This window comes from Nannobrachium achirus, assembly GCF_963921795.1.
Source record: "Nannobrachium achirus genome assembly, chromosome: 24".
NCBI classification, from domain to species: Eukaryota; Metazoa; Chordata; class Actinopteri; order Myctophiformes; family Myctophidae; genus Nannobrachium; species Nannobrachium achirus.
Window position 1 is genome coordinate 45,962,491 of NC_137831.1, and position 26,510 is coordinate 45,989,000.

At 42.1% G+C, this 26,510-nt stretch overlaps 2 protein-coding genes and 1 long non-coding RNA gene across 3 annotated transcripts in view; all 3 read left to right on the top strand.

Moving 5' to 3' along the window:
• Positions 1-3,326, top strand: part of LOC308280331 (NLR family CARD domain-containing protein 3-like) — a gene marked incomplete at both ends in the record, with an annotated part of 41,868 nt that extends 38,542 nt beyond the window's left edge. Inside the window, 2 exons of the mRNA XM_080720593.1 lie at positions 2,359-2,508; positions 2,948-3,326. Coding sequence (XP_080576719.1) covers positions 2,359-2,508; positions 2,948-3,326 — 529 coding nt within the window. The remainder of the gene's footprint in view (positions 1-2,358; positions 2,509-2,947) is intronic.
• Positions 3,327-3,903: 577 nt separating this feature from the next.
• On the top strand, positions 3,904-17,466 carry LOC308280332 (uncharacterized protein; the record flags this gene model as incomplete). The annotated part of the gene is made up of 5 exons (XM_080720594.1): positions 3,904-4,052; positions 15,752-15,854; positions 16,485-16,580; positions 16,938-17,010; positions 17,423-17,466. The coding sequence occupies 5 exons, from the start codon at positions 3,904-3,906 to the stop codon at positions 17,464-17,466; spliced, it is 465 nt and encodes a 154-aa protein (XP_080576720.1).
• A 40-nt stretch (positions 17,467-17,506) lies between these two features.
• Positions 17,507-20,616, top strand: LOC308280584. The gene is made up of 4 exons (XR_013961756.1): positions 17,507-17,907; positions 18,515-18,611; positions 18,796-18,911; positions 19,523-20,616. It is a non-coding gene; the product is annotated as an uncharacterized lncRNA (long non-coding RNA).
• The last annotated feature ends 5,894 nt before the right edge of the window (positions 20,617-26,510 follow it).

Here is a 26,510-nt window from a genome sequence, read left to right on the forward strand (position 1 = left end):
AGTTAAATTCTGGAGCCTGTGCATATAAGTATGTGTAAAAGTTTTAAAACTAAGAACTAAAGTGATGAAAATTAATTTAATTATGACTAAATGACAACTGCACCTCCACCAACTCAATACAATCATTGAATTTTGCTTCCAATAGTTATGTATGCTGTATGAGCAGCTGCTTCCTCTTTCTATCTCATATAATAAGATCCTCCCTATGAGGTTCTGCTTTAGCCCAGGCATTTCATTCTGTTATGATTCGATGGCTGCCATGACGATCTTAAAGTGGACATGACATCCAAAAATATTTTTTTTTTGCTTTTTTTAATGTTTCCTGGCCTCAATTACACCAAAAAAACGCAACGTTTGACATGCAGTGGTTTTCCTGCTATCTCTGTGTTTGTGCCGGTTTCTGCATAATGAGTCACGCAGGACTCATGCGTTACTGGACTCATGCGTCGTCAGTCGATTCACCCCCCCCCCCCCCCCCCCCCTCCAAGTCTCCCTGTCTGTATTTCTCCACAGCCCAAGTTTTGAGGAAGTGACCTCTTACATTATATTATCCTTTAATTGTAAATATGGGCATATAAAATATTTTTTTCAGTTTATGCTTTTGTGAAATAATGAAAATCGCTATGTATCGCTATGTATTTTCCGCCCTGGCTGGGTCCGTGGACAGCGCCTCCCTCCTCATTACCGAGTCCGAGGACAGCGCACTTCTCCGGGGGCAGAGCTCCGTGGAGCAGCCGACTATAACTCCACGCTGCCCTGTCCTCTCCCCCCACACACACGGGCATGGCGACTCGGCGAGCAGACAGTAAAACGCTATGATAACACAAGCAATAGGTGGTTCTCTAAACGGAGGCATTTAGCCAAAATATGTTACTATAATAACTACAGAAGGACCGTGAAGTTTTTCTGCAGCGCGGAAGTTATAGCTCTGCTTTAATGTTTCAAAGCAGAGCTATTGAAACATTACTGCGTACGGTCTAAATTGAACTCCACGGGGGTACAGATGTAACCACAGAGATCCTGTAACCTCAGTCCCGGGGAAGAAAAAAACACTCGCGACTCTCGATACTGTGTGTGTGTGCCTCGTCAGGGCTCAGCTCAGCCTCTGTGTGTCAGTGTGTCAGTGTGTGTGTGTGTGTGTGTGTGTGTGTGTGTGTGTGTGTGTGTGTGTGTGTGTGTGTCACAGTGTGTCTTGTACCAAAGCAAAGCAGCGAACGAAACACATGCATCGCGTCTGCGATGCATCTCTCTGTCATTGTGTTGGAGCTGGGAGGACCTCTCTCTGTGTGTGTGTGTGTGTGTGTGTGTGTGTGTGTGTGTGTGTGTGTGTGTGTGTGTGTGTGTGTGTGTGTGTGTGTGTGTGTGTGTGTGTGTGTGTCGTGTGTGTGAGCGTGCGTGCGTGTGCGTGTGTGTGGCCAGTGGCCACTTTGGGTACCATAGTTTGAGAACTGCTGGCCTATAAGGGCTGAAGTGAGTGATTTGTATTAATAATCAAAATCCAAATGATTGTAGTGGAGAGATAAAGTGCATTTGCCTCTGAGATGTAATGGAGTAGAAGTATAAGAATTGAAAATTGGAAATACTCAAGTAAAGTACAAATATTCAAAATTGTACTCAAGCTATACTAATATTTGTTAGAATGAGTGGGAGAGAGAGGCTCCCCTGGTGGTGATTATAGAGTATTTCAGGTGACAGATCGTTTTTCATGACACCTAAACAGAGAGAGAGACCATGGCTCCATGGAGTGGATTTTCAAGTTTAAACATTTTAAAACATGTTTTTAGGACCAGGGCAAAGACTTTTATGATTGGTAAAAACAGAATGTCATTTGACCTTTAACACCATACTTAATCTGCTAACTGTAGCAGCTGAAGTGGCCACATACCGCTAGGTAAAAGGGATCCCAGCCACTCATTTCCATCACTTCACTCATTTGACCTATTTGACCTGCTGCCAAATGAATATTCTATTCTGTGTCTGCGGATCTCACTAAATACTTTGATTGGAGCTTTTCTTGGGGGCAGGCCTTTGATCAGGATTTAAACTGTTTACCCAGTGTTTACCCAATTAAAATGGAGTGAGTGTGATTGAATGAGAATGTATGTAAAACAGTCAAAGGGGATGAATGGGATATAATACGTCACTTCATGGGCTAGTGTAAGTCTTAGTTGTACTTGTACAAAGTTCAATGTTACAAATGGGTGGTTTTCCCCATTAATTCTTGAAACAAATTGGACAAACTGATGGTGTCATCCCTTAGTTTCACATAGCATTTTGTTATGAAAAAAATGTCCAATCCAGCAGAAACATTGTATTGAAATAACTTGTGCATGTGCGTGTGCACATGTGTGTGTGTAGGTTGTCCGGCTGTATGGTCTCAGAGGAAGGCTGTTCTTATCTGGCCACAGCTCTGAGATCAAACTCCCATCTGAAAGTACTGGACTTGGACTACAACCATCCAGGAGACGGAGTGGTGCTCCTCTCTGCTCTACCACTGGAGACTCTGAGGTATGGACAGAACTGCTGCCACTCACTGTAAATGTGTTCTAGTAGGTTTAGAGTAATGAAACAAGTAACACAGCCTAAGGTCGAGACGTGACTGTCAGGTTGTGCAGCGATCCACCAACACACACACACACACACACACACACACACACACACACACACACACACACACACACACACACACACACACACACACACACACACAGACAGAGTTCAGTTAAACCAGTGGTTCTCAACCTTTTCAGGGTGCGACCCCCAAAATAAGCATATTTTAACTGCCCCCCCCCCCCCCCCCCCCCCTCCCGACGAGCACTAAGAGTTGAGGCATTACATTTTGGGTTAGGGTTAGGGTTACTGTCTCTCTCTGTCACACACGACAGAGCGAGCCGCAGTTTCCACCATGGTTCATAAATATCATTCATTTATAAAAGTAAATCTGAAGCCAGGACCCAGAAGTTGTCCGAGCGCGGGCGCAGGTGGCAGAGGCACGCATAAGCTATGAGCGAGAGGGGACCACAGAGAGTCGGGAGGAGCTGAACAGTGCCAAACAACAGCTGTTCAGCACCTATGACAGGATCAAAGGGGAGGAGATGTTGGAGAAAGTGAAGAGGGTGGAGGCAGAACATGGCGAACAAAGATACAAGGAGTCATGGAAGGTCATAAACAAGATGAGTGGGCGCAAGAGGGCGAGAGAGGGACAGCTGGCAGGATGCAGCCCAGAAGAGAGAGTGACCACCTGGTTCACCCACTTCCGGGATCTCCTGGGCACCCACCCAACAGTGGACAGAGCTGAACACCCACCCAACAGTGGACAGAGCTGAGGAAGAGATACCTGCAGTTCTCACAAATCTTGAAATTGATGATGGCCCCTTTGCAGCTTCTGAGTTTGCCACTGTGCAGTCCACCCTGAAGCAAGGAAAACGTGCTGGGCCGGATGGTATCCCCCCAGAGGTCCCTAAAAACTGCGATCTCGACAACATCATACTGGAGATCTGCAACCAGGCTCTGATGGATAACATCAAGCCTGATATATGGTCCTTAGCTAACATCATCCCGGTTCCCAAATCTGGAGATCTGTCTAAGCCGGACAATTATCGTGGCTTTAGCCTGACCTGTGTCATAGCGAAGATGTACAACCGCATGATACTAGACCGGATTAGGGACGCCATTGACCCACACCTGAGGGACAACCAAAATGGCTTCAGAAAGGGAAGGACCACCGAAGGCCAAATCCTGGCCTTAAGGAGAATCATTGAGGAGGTGAAGAAGAACAACTTGACAGCAGTGCTGTGTTTCATTGACTTCAAAATGGCATTTGATTCAATAGACAGAGGCATAATGCTGAAAATCCTCAAGGCTTACGGGGTCCCCCCGAATCTACTTCGGGGCATAGAGGCCATGTACAAGGGCACAAGAGCCAAGGTAGTAACCCCAGATGGCATCAGCGAGGAGTTCGAAATCCTAGCAGGGGTGCAACAGGGAGACACTCTTGCCCCCTTCCTCTTAATCATAGCTCTGGACTACGCGCTCAGGAAAGCCATCAATGGGCGGGAGCAGGAGCTTGGCTTCACAATTACACCAAGGAAGTCTAGCAGAAACCCTGCTGTAGCTCTGGCAGACCTAGACTACGCAGATGACATCTGCCTGGTGTCTGACCGTGTGGAGCAAGCGCAGGAACCCCTGAACAGAGTGGAGGTGGAATGTGCTAAGGTTGGCCTCAGACTGAATGCAAAGAAGACTGAGGTAATCACCTATAACATCCACACGGACCATCCGCCGATTACAACATCAGATGGCAACGCTCTGCGAGAGGTCAATGACTTCAAATACTTGGGTTCCTGGATGAACTCCACAGAACAGGACCTTAAGGTCAGGAAGGCACTAGCGTGGAGGGCCCTGAACGGTATGTCAAGAGTGTGGTGCTCGAATCTCCCCCGACACATAAAGCTGAGCCTATTCCACGCCACGGTGGAGTCTGTCCTCCTGTATGGCTGCGAAAGCTGGACCCTGACACCCACCCTGCAGAAGTCCCTGGATGGGTGCTACACCAGAATGCTACGAGCTGTTCTGAATGTGAACCAGAACATCCACATTACCAACATGGACCTGTACAGGCAACTGCCGAGGCTCAGCAAGAAGGTAGCAGCTAGGAGGATGAAGCTGGCCGGCCACTGCCATAGACATCGGGAGCTCCCGGCCAGCAGGCTGGTCCTGTGGGAACCAACGCACGGGCATCGATCGCGAGGACGTTCCGCGTTAACGTATGTGGACGTCCTGAAGAAGGATGCGGGAGCTGAAAGCTCTTCGGAGCTGGCCGGGTGTATGGAGAACCGGAACGATTGGAGACTCCGATGGAAGCTCGTCTGAAGACGACAGAGAGAGAGATGAATGGATAAAGTGACTTGTTGGAGTCCTGCTCTATACACTTAAAACTTTATGTTGGTTTGTTTACTGTTGAGAGAGAAAACAATGTTGCACATTAAGATAATCATCTGGGGACCCCCCCAAAATAATTTGGGGACCCCCCCACACGTTGAGAACCACTGGGTTAAATAACTGAGCTGATCTGCCTTCAATGCTTTTGTGCCCCATGTGGACAATGTATGAATTAGCGTGACTCACAGACAGACGTAAGAGCTGGACATTTCCATAGTAACTGTGACCTGACGGTCACAATCATATGGTGATGCTGTAGAATTTGTTTTCTGGTAATTGTATCTATTATTTGAATGGAATAAGTAGACATTACGTTGTATCTCATCCACCCCAGTGTTGACCATTGTGGCGAGTTCAGGCTGCAACCAGGTCCAAGGAAGTGTAAGTGTGAATTCTGTTTCATTCATTATATCAAAGTATCACGCATCCAGCTATGTAAATGAACAGTTAGTAATATCAGCATGTGGCATTCTCTCATTCACATCCTTCTGTGAATGAAGATGATAATCACTATAAGTGTAATGTGTTTTCATTCCCAAGAGCCCCTGTAAACGGGTAAAGGTTGTAACAGTTCAAACATCCATTCTGGAGTTGTGATTCGGCCTTCCGTGGCCCATTTTGTACTTTTTATTCCACTACAATTATTAATCAGCTTGCAGATTTAATATTACAAAACAAACATTAATCACTTAAGCCCTATTTGATACTTTCGCTGTGTGTGTGCGCGCGCGCGCGCACGTGTGCATCTGTTTGTGTTTAAAACTTTAGTAAGTATCAGTAAGCCCACATTCAACATTTTATTGAGTAAAGTACTGCATCAAAATATGGCCTATAGGGATATTTCACTTTCCAAAAGGTGGCCGATAAATGAGCTTTGCAGGGCGGATACATATCTGACTGGCCCTCGCGGCTGCACGCTGAATGACTGCAGGTCCAGTGTCTGCATTCTCCAAGGAGTGGAGGAAAATCCTCGCTCCAAAGCCGCTCAGACCTATTTGAAAAGTCGCTCACTCACGCTCACGTCAAAAACGGCCCGCTCCGCTCGTGCTCCGCTCCACTCATATGCTCTGATGGAGACCCATATTTCATCCGGAATCAATGGGATACATTTACTACAATACATTTCTTGTCTTATGAATGCACACTCACACCCATTCACACACGCACGCACGCACACTCTTAGGAATGCGACAAATACAAAAAGAATATCAACTCAAGTCTCCATGGCGTGAGAAATCAAGCATATTGGGGTGAACTACTCCTTTCGGTTCAGGTCATTTTGACACGTTTTACATTTTCATTTGAAAAAGAAAAAAAGGTAGAAGTTAATTTTTTTCCACCTGAAACTCACTGGCCTTAAAGATTCTTCTGTGATGAAGATGCAGAAAAAAGTGCACTACACTCATGCTCCACCCCGAACTTAAAGGGCCAGTTCACCTCTGGAGCAGCAGATCTTATTTTAATTGTTGTTTGGGACACGATCAACACAATCCTGAGTTATTTTTCGTGTTCAATCTGTGTTTTGAGATATTTTAGTATTTCAACATGAATGATTTACCCTAACCTCTAACCCTAATCCTAACCCTAACCCTAACCCTAACCCAAACCGTTGTGGGGACCTACTATTTGGTCCCCACAATGTCTATTTCTCCAATTATACTATACTTGTGGGGACATTTTGGTCCTCACAAAGTAATAAAAACCTGTCCACAACCACAACCACACACACACACACACACACACGCACGCACGCACGCACGCACGCACGCACGCACGCACGCACGCACGCACACACACACACACACACACACAACCACACACTCCTCTCCTCTCCTCTCCTCTCCTCTCCTCTCCTCTCCTCTCCTCTCCTCTCCTCCAGCCTCATGTCTTAATGGGTTAATGTAGTAATGCCCCCCCCCCCCCCCCCCCCCCCACACACACACACACACACACACACACACACACACCTGCAACGGTGACAATAAAACTGTTAACTCTATAAACAACAATAATAATATTGATGAGGTTTTACTTGTTGTGATCTTTTGTCATGTGTTTTCTCACAGATTCCCGTTCACTCTCACTGGATGTGAACACAGCGAGCAATGAGCTCTCCATGTCAAAGGGGAACAAAAAGGTGACTAGAACATACCAACACCAAGGTTACCGTGATCATCCACAGAGATTCATCTTTCACAAGCAGGTGTTGAGTAAAGAGAGTCTGTGTGAAGGTGGGAAGTCCTACTGGGAAGTGGAATGGAATGGACAGTTGGTCCGTATAGCAGTCTGTTATAAAGACATCAACAGACAGGGTTATGAGTCAATGTTTGGACACAATGACAACTCATGGTGTTTAGGTTGCTATGATGGAAGCTACAAGTTCACCCACAACAAAGTTGAGACTACAGTGTCAGAAAGTTGTCCCTCCAGAGGCAGAGTGGGGGTGTACCTGGATCACAGTGCAGGGACTCTGTCATTTTACAGTGTTACTGACACCATGACCCTCCTCCATACAGTTCACACCACCTTCACACAACCTCTGTATGCAGGGATATATGTTGGTTATGGTACAGCAGAGCTGTGTACGATGTGGTAGAGAGAGAGAGAGAGGGAGAGGGAGGGAGGGAGGGAGGGAGGGACGGACGGACGGACGGACGGACGGACGGATGGACGGACGGACGGACGGGCGGACGGACGGACGGACGGACGGGCGGACGGACGGACGGGGAGGGGGGTGAGACAGACAGACGGGGGGTCAGACAGACAGAGGGGGGGGGGGGGGGGGAGAGAGACACAGAGAGAGGGGGGGGGGGCGTTAGGTGCTGCAGTGCTGGTAGAAGTGCTCATATATTTTGGACTTGAGTAAAAGTAGAAATAACACAATGTAGAAATAACTGTTACCACGTTCTGAATTCTACTTGTTCAAAAGTATTAGTGTCAAAATATACTCAAGTAGCAAAAGTAAAAGTACTCTTTATGCAGAATGTATTTCAGAATCATATATAATCATGTTATTAATTAAAACTACTATTGTTGATCATTAACCAGTTATGCACCATTTTATGGTTTGGCCATTTGAGCAGATCTACAAGCTCACAACGCGGTGTGATGTGACACGTTGTGAGCTTGTAGATCTGCTATTTTTTAAATTATTTCAAATTTCTTTTTACATTTTTTAAACATATGGACCAATGCTCTACGCCTGGTGAGCTTATAGGTCTGATATTTTCACTATTTATGAATAGTTTTGAATGTTTGTAAACACACGCCCATATATGGACCACTGTTCTACACCAGTGGTTCTCAAAGTGTGGTCCAGGGACCCTCAGGATCCCTTGAGGAGGTTCTAAATGGACCTTTAAATGTCTGGAACTCTGAGTGTCCAAATGGAACCAAATGGACCCTTACAGGTCTGAGACTTAGTGTACAAATGGAACCAAATGGACCCTTACAGGTCTGTAACTCTGAGAGTGTACAAATGGAACCAAATGGACCCTTACAGGTCTGTAACTCTGAGTGTACAAATGGACCCTTACAGGTCCATTTGGTTCCATGTGTACACTCTCAGAGTTATTGGGGTTCCTTGAAATTACATAGATTGAGAACCATTGCTCATGTTGTGAGCTTGTAGATCTGCTATTTTCACTATTTCTGAATGTACAGTAACAGTGTGATAACTTGTCCTAAACAGAGACCAGGGTTCATGAGGTTAAAATCAGTGTAAATATTTGTACATCAACACCCTGATGAAGACAACTTGTCCAAAACGTTGATCATTAAAATCTTTTACATGGAACTACACTGAGTGTGTGTTGTTTGTATTGGTTCAACTTCTTACACACGTATGTATACGCACGCACGCGCACACACACACACACACACACACACACACACACACACACACACACACACACACACACACAATCAGGTTTGATGAATCAGGGTGAATATAATGATTATTTTTCAATTACTTTGGCTTCTATAGTTTAATAATGTTAAACAAGGCCACCATAGTAGAAATACTGTTACTGTTACATGTTATAAGCAGAGTTGGGGTCCGTTACTCAAAAAAGTAGTGCACTACATATTACATATTACCTTTGAAAAAAGTAGTGCCTTACACTACTTCATTACTCCCTGGAGAAAGTAACTAGTTACACTACTCGTTACACTACTTTTGCGTTACTCCATAAAAAAGTCTGAGCATTGCCAACATATATTAGATGTATTAATATTTATTATATATTGTAATAATATCTAATACAATACAGTTGTTGTTCAATGAAGTGAGTCCCAGGGCTCACTGGTGGTCATTTGAATGAGTATAATTATAATAATAACAATAAATACAAATGATAATGTAATTATTTCGGTGCCCCTGGTGCCTCGTTGTAATTTAGGACTCCCATTTTTGCCATTATACATTCATGAGTTTATTCATTTTTATTTACGGACATACAAGGTTTCCACCTGACATTATATAGCCTATATATGGTTCTGTATCCGTTTGTCAGTAAGTTTAAGCAGATTTCATTCCATTTGGCTCCTATGATTTTTACAGTCCAGGGGTGGACATGACCTGGCGGAGATTTTCCCCCCACAGAGCGCAGCAGGTCATACTGTAGCAGGCGAAAGTGATGGAATAGAATGAGATCACTCCGTGTGCAGCAGAAGCAATAAAACAATTTCAAACTGATTCTAGCTGCGGAAAACTTCCCATTTGCTTAAAAAAGCAACATAACAGCGATGTTTTTTGCATAAGGAATATATTTATTAATTGTCCGTCATCATGACAGCATCAGAGTCTCAGAGCTAGGTGAGTTGCTCTTTCCCTCTCTCTCTCTCAGCCTACAATACATGGATTTCCAGTATAGGGTAATTCATTCCTGTGGCTTGCTTGGATATTGGATATTTAATACTAACTATTTGGGTTTTGGTTTATCTTTTCACATGTAGGATATTAATCTAGGCTGTGATTCAAACGGGTTTGTGCACCTTGTGATATGCACTCTTTTTTCTCTTTTGTCTCTTTTGTCTCTCTCTTTCTCTCAATCTCTCTCTTTCTCACTCTTGAATCATAGCAAAAGGTAATTAATTTCTTTGCTTGATATTATAAATCTCCTTATTTGGGGGTTTGCTGTATTTAGCCCCTTGTATTAATCTATGTGCGACGGTTATCAAATGTCAGGTGGCTGCTTGATTGGCAAAGAAAATCACTTGTGTTTGATTACCTTTTCTCTGGTTAGTTATTTTAGTGAAATGACAGTTCCAATGTTCTAAAAGGCAAGTGATGATGTTTACAATCGGTTCCTGCTGAAGGCAGAAGCAGGAACTGCAGGCACGAGAGTAGCGAGTAACGCGACCAGGCAGTATTTGTAATGTTATTATCTATTTCGGAGGAGTAGTGCCGTTACACTACTCGTTACCGAAAAAAGTAGTATTATTACAGTAACGCGTTACTTTGTAACGTGTTACACCCAACTCTGGTTATAAGTAAAATTACTGTATACAAAGTTTTACTTGAGTAAAAGTACAAAAGCATTGGCATCATCAATCAGTGGTGGTAAAAGTACTCAAATGTTTTACTTACATAAAAGTAGGATTAGTCTGTTACAAGTAAAAGTCCAGAATTAGAAATGTACTTGGGTAAAAGTACAATGGTATTGGCATCAAAATGTACTTAAAGTACCAAAAGTAAAGGTACCTATTATGCAGAATGTCTGTTTTCACTTTTGTGGTGAAAATGGCAGATCTACATACAAGTGTTATGAGCTTGTAGATCGGCTATTTTCACTAGTTTGGGTCCCGGGTCAAAGTTGTTTTTTTGACTGGGGTGCCTGTTGGCCTAGCGGTCCAGGTGAATACCACATAGGCTCTAATGAATGACAGTGTGTTGTGGGTTTGAATCCCCATCCTGATGACCTTGCGTGTCACTCCCATCTCTCTTTTCCTGTCAGTCTACTGTCCTATCAATAAAGACATAAAAGACCCTTACAGGTCTGTAACTCTGAGAGTGTACAAATGGAACCAAATGGACGCTTACAGGTCTGTAACTCTGATAGTGTACAAATGGAACCAAATGGACCCTTACAGGTCTGTAACTCTGAGTGTACAAATGGAACCAAATGGACCCCTACAGGTCTGTAACTCTCGTGTTGTCAAACGATGAAACTATGGAATCTATGAAAAGGTTGTGGGGGTCCCTGCTTCATCTCTCTCTCTCAACTAAGGGGTCCTTGGCCTGAAAACGTTGAAGTCCCCTGGTTTAGGGTATCTAGTCAGACATCTGCTACGTCCACCCAGCACCCTCCCTGCACCTGCAGTTGACCTCGACTGGTCTTTCATCGGTGGACCAATCTAAACACAATTTAATAAACCCTGAGTTCAGTGAGTTGGCTCTGTATATGAGTTCAATATTGATGCTATATCAAGGGATGGATTACTGTAGAGCTTGTAGGTCGCTTAAAGGTAGCTTGTAGGTCAGCTATTCTCAGCTGTTGTTTTTCTTTTTTCTTTTTTTTTGCATGCTGCCAAGGAAGTAAATCCCCAAATATGTGTTACATTTGTTTGATTGTTTGTTTGTTTGTTTGTTTGTTTTTACTTTTTTTCTTTTCTTCTTCTTCTTTTTTGTCACACTGTACGGGCCAGACACATGTCTTCAATATGACGTCATTGGACAGCATAACTTGCTCTGCCTTGCTGGCAAGGCGTTTCATTCTATTGAACTGGAAAAATAGTTGTCGTCCTTCCTTTAGTCGGTGGATTTGCAACGTCATGTATTTTCTTAAACTAGAATAATTAGATATACCGGTACACTCAGGGGTTCTACTGATAAGTATATCAGAGTGTGGCAGCCCTTTCTTTCGTATGTTGATCAGCTGACAGTGCCTTAATGTTTACATTTTAGATATTGCACTGTAAGGGTACTCATATGTAGCTGGATGTCTTATCCGGTGCTAAACCTGACTTGTATTTTTGTGTTAATTTTTGACTTGTATTGTCTGTTTAAGACTTGCCTTATTTTCCTGAAATTGAAAATTCTATAAAAATACATTGAGCAAAAAAAAAAAAAAAAAAAAAAAAAAGGAAATGATGTCATGACGTCTGAGATTCACAGTGACGCCACACTGTTATTAGATCCCACCTTGTGTCTTGAATCTTGATTAGCAATCTGATATGAATGCACTACTAGCTTTGTGAGCCGTTCTATGATAGTGGATCAGATTCCCCTCAGTCTCCCTGATGGACGTTCACAGCCTCATGATCCACACCATCCACATCAGGTCCACGTCTTGCACGTCAACATCCAGGCTCCTCATCTTGTTTTGAAATGGAAGTCATTCGTTATTGATTTTGGATCAGACGGCACATCCGTCAGCAGGGGCGTCACAAGGGGGGGAAAGTGGGACTGAGTTACGAGGGCCCAAGGTGGAGGGGCATTTATTATTTTATACTTTAGCATCTATTGAAAAATAGCAGATATACAAGCTCCTTGAAAAGTCATGAAAATGTGTGCAAATCTTTGAATATATGTATGTTTTAAGGGAAGCAAATTTAGCTTCTGGGGGTCCCTGTATTAAATATTTTGAGATGGGGGCCAAATACATGTGATTTGGGGGGTCCTTCAGATGAAAAGTTTTGAGCACCACTGACATAGAAACATAGGTTTTTTCAGAAAACCTCAGAAGGATTTGAACTTTTTTTAAAAATAGCAGATCTACAAGCTCGTAGCGCGGCACTTGGTGCCGCGCTGTGAGCTTGTATATCTGCTATTTTCTCAATAGTTTAAGCACAAAATAATGCGTAATAATGTGCTCCCAGTTCCCCCTATGAAGAACATTCATGGGGGGCCCACAGTGAATCCTTGTATCCAGGGCCCAGAATTTGGTGCGACACCCCTGTCCCTCAGCTTTCTGTCTTCATACTCCTTCTTTGGAGCTGTGTGACGCTAGCTGACTGGCTGGCTCGTTGAACCTTCCATTGGGAAATTATGTTGACGTTGTAATAAAATACTAGTCTGAAGTTTACTGACCCAGCAAGAAACACTCCCTTTCCTCAACAGTTACTTTTCAAGAGGCCTTACAACAATCAAAGCACTTTGTCCATCATCACCGGCCTGTGCAACTGCCTATAACCACCAGGCAGCAATAAGCAGGTATAGCAAGGTGTTGCTGGTAGAACAATAAAGCTTAGAGATGCAAGCAGATTAAGGTAATGTCATGCTCTATCTCTCTATCTCTCTGTTTCTCCTCCCCAGAAAAGAGAAAATGTTCACCAGGCACTTGCACACATACTGTACAGTAGACATCAAAGGGGGCTTGAGCCCCTGCACTTGTAAATATCTGTAAAAAGTGCCCTCTCCAGACCATGAATGCCGTTTTTTACTAAGGTGAAAGAAATGCAAATGCTCCATTTCCATGCCATACCTGAAGGCAGCATTCAAGATAATTGCCTTGTCCAAACTCTCCTCAACTTGAACGCAGCAAAAAATTGCACTCTCTGTGTGGAAATCCATGCCGTAATGCCACATCTCCAGTATTGACTTGAATATGCTTAGTATGGTATCAACCACTGAAAATAGCCGACGTGTTGTGAGCGAGAAGGTCTTTTTTATTTTAGAAATGTCAGCCCCTGCCTCTCTAACATTCTCTGCACGTCCCTGATGTTCGCCTATAATGACATTCCCAAAAGAGGGAGGCCACATTGAAAGTGGTTGAGAAATTGCTTTCAACAAAAGGCTTGTGTAAATTAGGCCTATAACACGGGTTACATGTAGATGGACGGGCATCGATTGCGAAGAAATCAGATGAATCTGCTAAAACAATACAGAAGTTGGGAACATACAGTATATCGTCGTCGTCGGGTGAAAACCTTGTATGTCCAAAAACTGTTCATTTTTTTTCCATTTTAAAAATGATTTAAACTAGTGAAAACAGCCGATCTACAAGCACACAACGCCTCGCACCGCGAGGCGTTGTGTGCTTGTAGATCGGCTGTTTTCACTATTTTTGTGCGCAGCCTGGTACGATGAGGCAGGGCTTTACTTTGCGAAAGAACGTACAAATTTGAAACTTCACTGTAATCCCTGATGCAGTAAAACACTGATTGGATTATGTATTAAATACTTGAAATGTGTTAAAGAGTTCTACTAACTGAAACATATTGCGTGCGTGGAGCACTTTTGTCCTCTTTCAGTAATATTAAAGCTAATATTATATTCATCTGAACGATTTGTCACATAGACGTCACATTGCGTCATGACGTAGTTGCTCAAAGGGCGGAGTTTACAATCTTTGAAACATTTTCTGTAATGGCTGCCGTCTGCTCTGCGCTGGCTCGGACGCATCGGAACTTTCAAAAGTTTTTCTTTGCATATTCTACAACTTCCACGATGACCACGAGTCCTCAAGCAGAACACGTTAACGGTAAGTGTCTTTACACATGAATTCAATAGTTGTTTTTATAATTTGTTCATGTTAAATTAGTTTTTTCCGTGTCGGAGAAGTTTGCCCGCGAAACCCTGTGTAGTGTGTGTGTGTGCGTTCGTGCGTGTGAGTTGCTTAAACTATATGAAGCGAGTCATTAAACATGAACTTGTGGTAGTTTTAATAATTTTGATAACACTGGAGTCTTGGTTAAGAGCACACTCCAAAAAATAACATCATGTTTGCCTAAAATGCTCGCTGCCCACTCTGTGTGTGTGTGTGTGTGTGTGTGTGTGTGCGCGTGTGTGTGTGCGTGCGTGTGTGTGTGCGCGCATTGTTTGCTTTGTGTAAATGGTAAATGGTGCATTTATATAGCGCTTTTAATCCAAAGCGCTTTACATAGATTGTGCATTACATTCACCCATTCACACACACATTCATACTGTTGTAGCATTATTAGGCTGTATTTAGAGCAGTATTTGATTTTGCTGGTTGTAAATGGTAGCTACATTGTGTTGAAACGTTCATCATTTGTTCTAAATGAAGGAAGACAGATTTATTATGCTCCCTGGCACAGATTCACAAGCATACATCGTGTCACAACACAACTTGCCATTTTCTGTATTTGTTATTTTCACCAAGGCACGCCTAAATTCCAAGTCTTCATTGTGATACACAATGGTACCGACCATATGTTGTTTTCTTGTAGATCTATTCTTTTTGGTGAGTAGCCCTGCCAGAATGTTTTATTTGCTTAAAATTATGTAGGCCTACAGTTTGATTTCATTACTGTATATTAGTTGTGTCCAAGGGTCAATACCATGTTGGCTTATGGTGGACATATTTTGTCATTTTCTTTTTGTCAGACATGGGAAAGGAGCAGACAATATTACCAGAAAAACAGAGCTAGCCTTGAATGAACATAACACTAACTCTTGCGTGTACAAATGAAACCAAATGGACCCTTACAGGTCTGTAACTCTTGAGTCTACAAATGGAACCAAATGAACCCTTACAGGTCTGTTACTCGTTGTCGCTGAGTGTGCTTTGGCAATGTAAACGTATGTTTTCTCATGCCAATAAAGCTCCTTTGAATTGAGTGTCCAAATGGAACCAAATAGACTCTGCAGGTCCATTTGGTTCCATTACACTCAGTTAAGGGGTCCTTAAAAATAAAACATTTGAGAACCATGGAATATGCCATAGTATCGTAGTAGATAAAATAAAACATGACGGTTACTGGGTTACAAAATAAGAACTGAAACAAATAAAAATAAAAATCCAAACACATTGTCTAAAATATTTTGTGTTAGGTGACCATTATTCAAAGTAGTATATTGTTTAACAGTGGACTGGCTTTTGATTGTACCTTCACTTCCTTCCAGGACCATAAGTCAGAGCAGGCAACAGCACAGGAGGAGACTCCAAGCAACAGGAGAGTCAAAGCAGCAGCTCCAGGGCAAGCATAGAATAGAGCCACTTGACAAGGTACTAACATCACTGAAAACAACGCTGGATTGGATTCAGTAACAGTAGTCTTTAACTTCCACCAGCCAGCCTTAGTTATCCTATGCAAAGCACCATTATTCAAAGTAGTATATTGCAGGGGTCTTCAACGTTTTCAGGCCAAGGACCCCTTAGTTGAGAGAGAAGAAGCAGGGACCCCCACAACCTGTTCATAGATTCCATATAGTTTCATTGTTTGACAGCACAATCATCAGTGTATTTTGGATTCATGTCAATTTGTGTTTTCAGATATTTAACCACTTGAACCGTCAATACTTAATAAACTTGACCTTTCACTCTGTACTTGGTCTGCTCTATTTTTCCCTCTACACCAAACCTCTTTGCCAGAAATAGCAGATCTACAAGCTCACAACGCTGCGCTGTGAGCTTGTAGATCTGCTATTTTTGGCTACAGTTCTCAGAATAAGGACACTAGGGTTCAAGTGGTTAATATAAAAAAAAAAAATATATAGTTTCTATCACTCAAAGATTTGGAGGGCCCCCTGTAGCAACTCTGAGGACCCCCTAGGGGTCCTGGACCCACTGTTGAAGACCCCTGGTATATTGTTTAACAGTGGACTGGCTTTTGATTGTACTTTCACTTCTTTCCAGGACCAGAAGTCAGAGAAGGCAACAGCGTTGGAGGTAGCAACAGGAGAGTCAAAGCAGCAGCTCCAGGGCAAGCATAGAACAGAGCCACTTGACAAGGTACTAACATCACTGAAAACAACGCTGGATTGGATTCAGTAACAGTAGTCCTTAACTTCCACCTTATCCACCAGCCAGCCTTAGTTATCCTATGCAAAGTACTCTGTTATATCTGTCTGTCTTTCAATGTTACTGTATATGAGATGCACAAAGTGTCCTGTGTAAAGAAGCCGTAAAGCTTTCTAGGATCTCCTTTTATTTGACCTTGTACCAGTGATTTGTGCTGTAATGAAACTGTACTTTTTCCCATTACAAACTTCAATTAAAATAATCAATCAATCAGAATGAAAGACAACATTGGGTTTTCTTTCCATAGTGGTATATTTAACAGTGGCTTTTGACTTGACTTCCCTCCAGGCTCCGAAGTCCAAGCAGGCGTTGGAGGTGGCACAGGCTCAAAGCAGCAGCTCCAGGGCAAGCATAGAACAAGGTACTAACATCACTGAAAACAAAGCTGGTTTGGATTCAGTAACAGTAGTCCTTAACTTCCACCTTATCCACCAGCCAGCCAAGGTACTAACATCACTGAACAAACACAATATAGCTATGATTACTGTCAGAATATCAAGCTTGAACCTTTGAACAAAACAAGTTTTAAACCAAAGATTTCACTTACCCTACCTAAATTGTACATTTGGTAGTGTAATGGTAGGCTTATATTAACTGACATTTATGCTGCTGGGGCTAAAATGAAATCACGCTTGTTCAGCAAAGTACGGTGGGTGTATCCAACCAACAGTGATGATTTGAAATCATAAACCGGTTAATAAGTAAAATGGTGGTTAGTTGCTGTCCTACTTGTATGTTTCCTATTGCTTTAATATTGTGTCTTTACTCTGTAGGTCCAGACCCAGCTGACTCAACCCAACTGCAACAGACCAGATGAGCCAGAGACAGAAAGAACTTCAATAAGCCCAAGACCCAAACGCAGCAGGTAACAAGATAGATAGATACCTTTATTATCCCAAGGGGGAAATTCTACACTGTCTGTATGTACAGTATATCTTGGCGATGTGGAGGCAGCCCACCTCCCTTGCTAAGCATGGAAGCATGTTTTTTGTTTCCAGGTCCCTGCCGGTACAAGAGTCAAGTTCAAATCAATCTTTTCCCTGCACCCCTACAAGTATCTGAACCTTTTGTTCTGTCCTTTTGTTTTTTATAGGTCTATGCTGAGTTCCAGCGGGTAACAAACCAGAACCTGCCCAACAAGTTCTACACCAAGTTGGATCGCCACACTCCCTTGATGGCAATATTTCGAGAAGAGGCATCCAGATCTGGAGCGGTCGCAGATGCATTGAATGGAATGTTCAAGCTACATGATGAACAGGTAGATATTATGTATCTGCATGATATAACCAGTGTAATGACCCAAATTAAGGGCACGGTGGCGCAGTCAGAAGACCCGTCTCCTCACAGCTAGAAGGTGGGTTTCAATTCCCATCGGGAAGCTGGGGGTGAGTTCTCTCATTCCGCATCCACAGTGCCCACAGGCACACACCCTAGGTTGGGTTGGTGAAAGGGCCTTTCTGAGTTTGCATGTCCTGGCGTGTCTCCTAGGTAATCCTGGTCACTATAATCCCTCCCCCTGGCCAGCCAGGGCGCCTGATGGAGGGGATTGTAACTGGTTGGAATAACGTGTTCATTCCACGCACTACATCCAACCGGGGACGTTCCCCCTGTCAGGTGATAAGAAGCGGGCTGCACACTACTCATGCACTGAAGGAAGCATGAGCTCAGTTTGGGTCTCTCCCCAGGTTGGCAGAGGGAGCGCAGAGTTCAGGATTACCGTTTAGGCAAATTGGCACCTGGCGAAAAATGGGTTACAAAGTCATGGGATAAAAAAGAGGCAAATAAACTAGTATTGTCCCTAAGACTTGTATTTTAGCTAATTCATTAGTAAATGTCTAAATATTTGCACTTTTTAATCTTCATAGGAATGTGCATGATATCTACACGAAGCGTACAACTGTGCTCCATGCCCTTCCGGTGTTCCTGCGAGAGGATGCCTCTACAGTGTTCAAAACATGCACGGTGAGTCCTCATTATCACACCTAAATTAACCTTCATACTTCTGTGTTCTGTTATTCCGGGGAAAGTGTTGGCTGAAATGTACCGATCGACAAGCTCAGAGTGTGACGCAGGGCGTTGTGTTGTGAGCTTGTTGATCTATTCATTACTAAATGTCTAAATATTTACACTTTTTTAATCTTCATAGGAATGTGCATGATATCTACACGAAGCGTACAACTGTGCTCCATGCCCCTCCGGTGTTCCTGCGAGAGGATGGCGTTCCTGCGAGAGGATGCCTCTACAGTGTTCAAAACGTGCACGGTGAGTCCTCATTATCACACCTAAATTAACCTTCATACTAGTGTTTTGTTATTCTAGGGAAAGTGTTGGCTGAAATTTGCCGATCGACAAGCTCGGAGTGACGCAGCGCGTTGTGTTGTGAGCTTGTTGATCTGCTATTTTCTGTGGAAGCTTTCTTCACAATACCAATGCGGGTGCTTAATGGTTCATTTTTGTTAGACTGTGACCAGTTTGCTGGTCAGTCATCTACAGTAATACCATGGTCAGTATACCAGTTACAAATGCTTTTGGCTGATTTGTATATTGCTGCTTAGTTTGTTCAGTAACTGGGGTTGCCCATTTCCTTAAGCTCTTCGGTAAATAGAAACTTCATACCAATTTTATCCGCTCAGAAGAGAACGCCACAAAGATCAGCTTCAATTCTCTAGTATTACAGTTCCAAATTTGTCTTTTTGTTTTATTTTTATTTTATGATCACTTTGAATTGCACTTGTTTATCCTGTCCCGAGTTCATTCTCCTGATCAAACATAATACTAAATACTAGGAAGGTGGAGAAACCTGTTATTGAACTCCTGAGTGATGCGATTACTATGTGATTAGTATGTGATGTACATTTCCTTCATTCCTTCAGGAAATTGACAACGATCCAGGGCTCTTTGGCGGAGTTGTGCTCCTGATGGCGGCGGCAGTTGGAGTCAGGCGGGCTATACACTACAACCCGAGGGAAGTCAGTCATCATTGAAGGTGAAGATGTGATCTCCCTTCCCAGATAGTATTCTTTTTTTTTACGTCAAGGGCCTTCCTTCAGGCCTTGAGGTCAGTGTATCCACAGTTCTCTACTATAAACAAGTTGGACAAGATGAGAGAGTGAATGTGTTGGACATTGTTCAATACCCATGTGTACACAGGGTTTAGTTTTTCTTTTCTATCTTCAAGGATCTTGTCTCTGTTTTTCTTGTATTTACTTAACCTGTATTCAGTGACTACTGATTTCACTTGCATTTAAAAGTGTACATTTCAGTTGTAGTTTGAAGTTTAGAATTAGTTTATGGCTGTATTCATCAACCGTCCAGTTATTAAACTGTATGACCAAATTAAATGAGAATTACAGGGTTCCCACGGTCATGAAATTCCTGGAAATATTTTGAAATTAGAAAAATATTTTTACACTACTGGAAAAGTTTTGGAATTTATCAAGGGTCCTGGAAGGTCCTGGGAAAAAAAGGTATTTTCACAAACCGTGTTATACAGAATTCCTCAACTCTTGCTCGTCAGGGTGGAGGGGTCCCCAGTTAAAACATGATTGATTTTGAGGGTCACGGCCTGAAAAGTTTGAGAACCACTGGCATACTCTACCTGTCTTTGGGCATTGCGCATAGGATTAAGTGACCTGTTATTTGGCTGAATTATTGTTATATAGTCCTGGAAATTGGGTTAAATATTCTGGAAAAAATGAATTGGTAAAGATGTGTGGGAACCCTGGAATTAATTTTAGTTGCACCGTTTAATATTACATTTCAGTTGTTTGACGTTTGCAATCTGTTCATGACAAGATTATGGATGTATTTAACAGTGTTAAAAAAGTACATGGTACTGTCTGTAGTATACTTGCGCTGTGAACCAAGTGGTGCTCACACACATATATAAATATATACACACACACATAGACAGGCAGAGACATACACATACATAGACAGGCAGGCAGGCAGACGGCACACGCGTCAAACTCGGAGCAATCAGTAGGCCTAGTAGTTTTATGCAGACAGTTGTTTGTTGTTTACAATCTGCTCGTGGATGTAACAGTTTAAATAAAATGACATGATACTTTTCACTTTTTGTAAAATAGTCTTTATAAAGTTAACCACTACGTTAACATAAACTGGCCTGAAGGCATGTTTTTATAGCTTTTATGGTGTGGTCATTACATGTGTTTGGACAATTGTTTGCACTTTAAATTCATACACTATACCTTGGGTATTACCACGCACTGGAAATGGTTGATACTATTGTAATTGCAAAATGTATCTTCATTTGCTTTTGTCAGTTTATTTTCATGATTGATTTTGAAGTTTTTGGGGGCTACAAGATGTCATTTGTATTTAAAGTTTAAAAATTGACTTATCGTATGTCAATGTTCAAAATGTTAAATAAACTGATTTCATGGAACTTGAATTTCTGCTTTTTTAGTTGTGATTTAATTAAACGGTTAATACAATTATTTCCTGGTAATTGATATATAGAAGTACAAGTAACTAATTTATAAGTTCTGATCCATGGTACATGTTAAGTGAAATGTATAAGTACAAGTAACTCTATTTTTTAAAGTTCTGATAACTGACACATGGTACATGTAACTGAAATATATAAGTACAATTAACTCTATTTTTTAAAGTTCTGATAACTGACACATGGTACATGTAACTGAAATTTATAAGTACGAGCAACTCTATTTTTTAAAGTTCTGATAACTGACACATGGTACATGTAACTGAAATTTATAAGTACGAGCAACTCTATTTTTTAAAGTTCTGATAACTGACACATGGTACATGTAACTAAAAAGTTTACGTTCTGAATACGTCTGACTTTTGAGTTTATTAACTCAAAATTTTTGAGGTAAATGATTCCCTCAAAACTTTTGAGTATTGGTTACTAATTCGGGCTTACAGTGTTGGAGATACAAGGTTTCCACCAGACAACGACGATATGCATAAAATGAACTGAATTTGAGGTTGAATGTGAACACTAGGGGGTGGCAATTGCCATCCCCTGACGACCCAAATGACACCCCAGTGGTGCATCTAGTGTTTTAGGCCTGTTGACCTGTGGTTTGTTTTTTGCCCAAATTGGATTTTGGACCTGTTCCCTATTTGGATTGTTCTGCCCATATTGGACTGCCTTCCTGGTTTGGACCCTTGCCTGTAATTGAACATTGGATTTCTGCCCTGCTCTCTATTTGGATATTTCTGCCTCTGTTGGCCTGGTTTCATGGTTTTGACCTCTGCATGCAGCCTGTCTCACCAGTCCGTGAGCCTTGTACCTCCTGCCTTATTAAAAAAAAAAAAAAAAAGAAAAACTCCCTCTCTCTGTGTTTACAAATACAGTTTGTTTTCCAGAAAATTAAGTCTTTAGAGATTAGATTAGTTTCGCTTGAATATGCTCCCCTGAGATTTAGGGGTGGAACTTGTTTGCTAACATTTACACTGTATACATATCAATATTAAGGCTAGAACTTTAACTGATTAATTGCGATTCATTAATTACAGAAAATTTACGCGATTAAAAACATTTACACATTTTAATCGCACTTACTTTTTGCACCACAGAACCTTCAGTTTCGGGCATACCGATCATAGCGATGCACCAACCAAGAAGAGACAACAAACGCAAATGGAGAAGTAGCCGATCAGAGCGCTTCACTCGTACAACAAAATGTGTTTTACTTGAAAAAAATGCTTTCTCAGGTCAAATATCGATGTGCGATTAAAATGCGATTAATTAATCACAGAGCCTGTTATTAATTAGATTAAAAATCCCAGCCCTAATAAATATATATATATATATATATATATATATATATATATATATATAACACACACACACACACACACACACACACACACACACACACACACACACACACACACACACACACACACACACACACACACACACACACACACTTCTGTTAAGAATTCATATTTTTTTTTACATTTATCATCTAAGAAGCTGGCTTCTGATCAAATTGAACTTCTACACAGCCTACCAATGCCATTGAAATGTCTGTGGGTGAGGATTTCAATTGAGCCATCCATGTCTTGTCATAATGAAACACCTCGTGAGAAGAATCCCCAGCATGCAAGACCACAGCTCCGCCTGGCTGTACCCCCTGTACTCTAGGGATGCAACAACTATTCGCGCTAATCCAGTGGTTCTCAACCTGTGGGTCGGGACCCCCAGGGGGGTCCCCAAATTATTGTGGGGGCTCCCCAGATGATTAACTTAATGTGCAACATTGTTTTCTCATTCAACAGTAAACAAACCAACATAACATTTAGGTTTATAGAGGGTATCTGCACATTTCTACGTAACAATTTAAGGACTTTTTAATACCTCTAAAATGATAAATTAAACATTGGCCAAATTGTCAAATATTAGAGGCAGAAATTGTGAAAATAGCCGATCTACATGCTCACAACGCCTCGCATTGCAAGGTGTTGTGAGCATGTAGATCTGCTATTTATTTTCACAATACCTACAGTAGTACACATGCATTCAATGCATTACATAGGGCTGGCCCACATATGGACAAATGACACAGTCAACTGTGACAGGCATTGTCTCTCTCTCAAAAATATCGCAAAATATGAACTGTTTCTAAAATGAATCATTTAAAGGTGTTTTAAATGTTAACATTTAGTTTATATAGAGGGCAATTATAATGTATTAAGGCATATAAAGGCTTATAGGCCAGGGATCCTTTTAATACTTTTCATTGGTTAAATATTTATAAACCCCACAGGCGGATGTATAACCACTTTCAACATGTACTTATACCATGTTCCATTGGAGTTGAGATATGCACAGTTCCAGTCTTCAGTGTCAACAGGCTGTCCAGTCTCCCAGTACCTGAAAACAGCATAACGTATTTTAACCACATGTAGTTGACCACCAGTGCTCTATACTGTACCTCATGTTCTCTACACTACAGTACACTACGGTATCCTATTTTGAGCATGCATGGCATTGTAGAAGATTGTCAAACATAAAAAAATATATAATCTGCATAACCATAGCAGATCTACAAGCTCACAATATGTTTTGACATGTGTGCTGTCAGTATAAAATAGGGCTTTAATTTATGAATAAATAAAATAAAAGATGTTTCTTCCCTTAAGCGACAAAGACACTGTGGCCAGTTTAATGCTGCTTGTTAAGGTCTTTGCACACTGCTGTGTTTTTCGGGCCGAATATCGGAGTGAATTTCGGAGCGTGTGAAGAAAAAAACAACAACCTCATGTTATGTCAATCACGTTTTTTTTCCGATTTTCGCAAATGTCGCCACTGGGTCCTTTGCTCTCTCTCTCTCTCTCTCCTTGGCCTGATAAATGCTTTTGAGGATTTCGGATTTCCAAAACGCAACGAAAAAACGCAGTGCAGTGTGCAACCAGCTTTATACTGCTCAAACTTTCCAGTGTCAAAGTGTTTATTTAAACGCCACATTTGCCTGTTGGATCATAATGTCACAGCATTTTTTGGGCTATTGGAACACGATTCACCGGCTGCCCCCTGTGCGGCCGTGCTGGCTGTGCGTCGGGCTGTGCGTCGGGCTGTGCGTTCGATAGGTGAAAATTATCTTGGGCTTTTTTTGTTTTGATGGGATCTGTGGTTCGCTTTTGAAGCCAGCTGTACAGCAGGGGTTTTCAAAGTGGGTGACGGGGAACCCTGGGGTGCCGTGACGTCAGTCCAGGGGTGCCGCGAGATAATTTGATAATATTTGGAATTTATTTGGACACTTATTATATAAATATTTAGTATAATTTTAAACTCAGTCAGTTCTAACCAAAATGGCTATTATCTCAACATTTTCTCGCAACATAATCACTAAAATATCGTCACTGTCGGCAGAAACCTACGTCTTTTGGTAAAGGAAAATGCCCTGCTTCATCATACAAGACTGTCGCACAAAACTAGTGAATACAGCCGATCTACAAGCACGCTTGTAGATCTGCTGTTTTCACTAGTTTAGTTCATTTTATAGACGATAATTACAAAACGAACGGTGCTGGGAGTGAAAATTATAATGTAAGGGTGCCTCGGATTAAAACAATATTTATGGGGTGCCCTGAGACAAAAAAGTTTGGGAACCCCTGCTGTACAGTATGTACATGATAGAGTGCATCGTGGAAGAATGATAAAAAGAAAAGACAGTCTGTGGGCTTGCTGGATTGCAATATCGTCCCAAGACGGATCATTCCATATTGTATCAAAACACTTTTTCAACGTGTCTTTATTTTGAAACACGGTATGGACTGTGCGGCTTTTAAAATTCCACCATGTTTGCCCTGCTGCTGGGATCCTCCTTCCACACACTTCATCCAGGACTTCCGTTCTCTTGGTGGACTTGGAAAAAAATGTAAAAGCAGTTATGTTTGCAAAGAATACCCTGACGGGAGTGAAACTTGAGCAAGCCTGCTGCACTATGAGGTTTAACTGGTGCACATAGCAGTGCACAAAGTGTGCGTGAGGGAGCTTTCTTTCAGCCTGGCCTGTAAGCCTGATGTTGCGCCGCTCATTACAGCTGCCCCATCGTACGTCTGTGCGATCAGTTTATTTTCCAATTTATATGGCTGAAGCTTCTCTTTTATGAGTTGTTCAAATCCCGCTGCAGTTCTGTCCACTAACGGGAAAAACCCCAAAAATCGTTCCGCAACGGAGCCTTCACTGATGAAGCGGAGCACAATAACGCACTGGCATTTACAAGCAACATCTGTAGTCTCGTCAGCTTGCACGGCCACAAACGGTGCATGGGAAATATAATCAGCCAGTTTTTGTTCATAAACTGATAGCATACAATCAAGCAACTCATTTTGGCTGGTCTTAGACGTGTACTTTAGAACATTTGTGCTTGACAGGTGTTCAGCTAACTGGCTGTCTAAACAGGAGTCCAGAAAAAACTCCTTTATGGAGTGAATCCGCAGTTTCATCTGATCCCCGTAGAGCAAGCTCATGTGTCCCACAAAAATCTACAGCGTCCACAATACGTGATAATGCATGCCTGTTTTTCTTCACCTGCTCATTGTGTCTCTGTGTTCCAATTCGGTGCCCCTCATCAAGTTGACTTGCGATGTTGACTTTCCCCAACATTGACTACTTGAGGCAGTTTCCAATGTGATTCGAGCAGTTATCATGTTTCCTAACTTTTTCTCTTAAGTGATGCAAATCCACAATACCGATCTCGGTCCATGCCGTGTCTCCCCCAAATAGCAAGCATGGAAAACAAAACAGTGCTTTTTTTGAAACACTTGCTGTCAACCAGTCTTTTTTTTTTTTCAAACCACCTCACACAAAATGTACGATTTTGACGCTTTTCTTTTTGCGTTATTTTTATGTCCTTTGGGCGATGTGGCCCCAGTCTCTTTACTTCTATTTTTTCTCTCGTGGACATGAGAGAAAACATATTTTTAAGTAGATAATCCACTTCATTCATTTGAATACTTGCGCCTGGAGCATCCGCCATTGTTTCTCTTCACCCCAGCACACAGAACAACAATGAAAGGTAGACAGGTATTGGTCAAATGCCCAGTGACGTTGCTTGCCTGCAGTGGGTTTGCCCTCGGGCTAAAACAAATTAGCCCTAATGGCAAGTATAGAGTGCAGGCGTGCCATGCCAGCTGTCAATCACACAGCTCAATGATAGCCATACAGTGATGTCACAGGCCTGGGCGTGTTCTTTGGGCCCCACAATGGTAAGAATATGAAGCAGGCATGGCATGTAAGCTGTCAATCATTCCTCAATGATAGTCTATGGAAGCTGGCTTGGGCTAAAAGAACTAAGCCCATTTGGACATTATTTGGTGTTTTTTTGTAACCTTTTGATGCTGTTGCTGCTTTAGGTT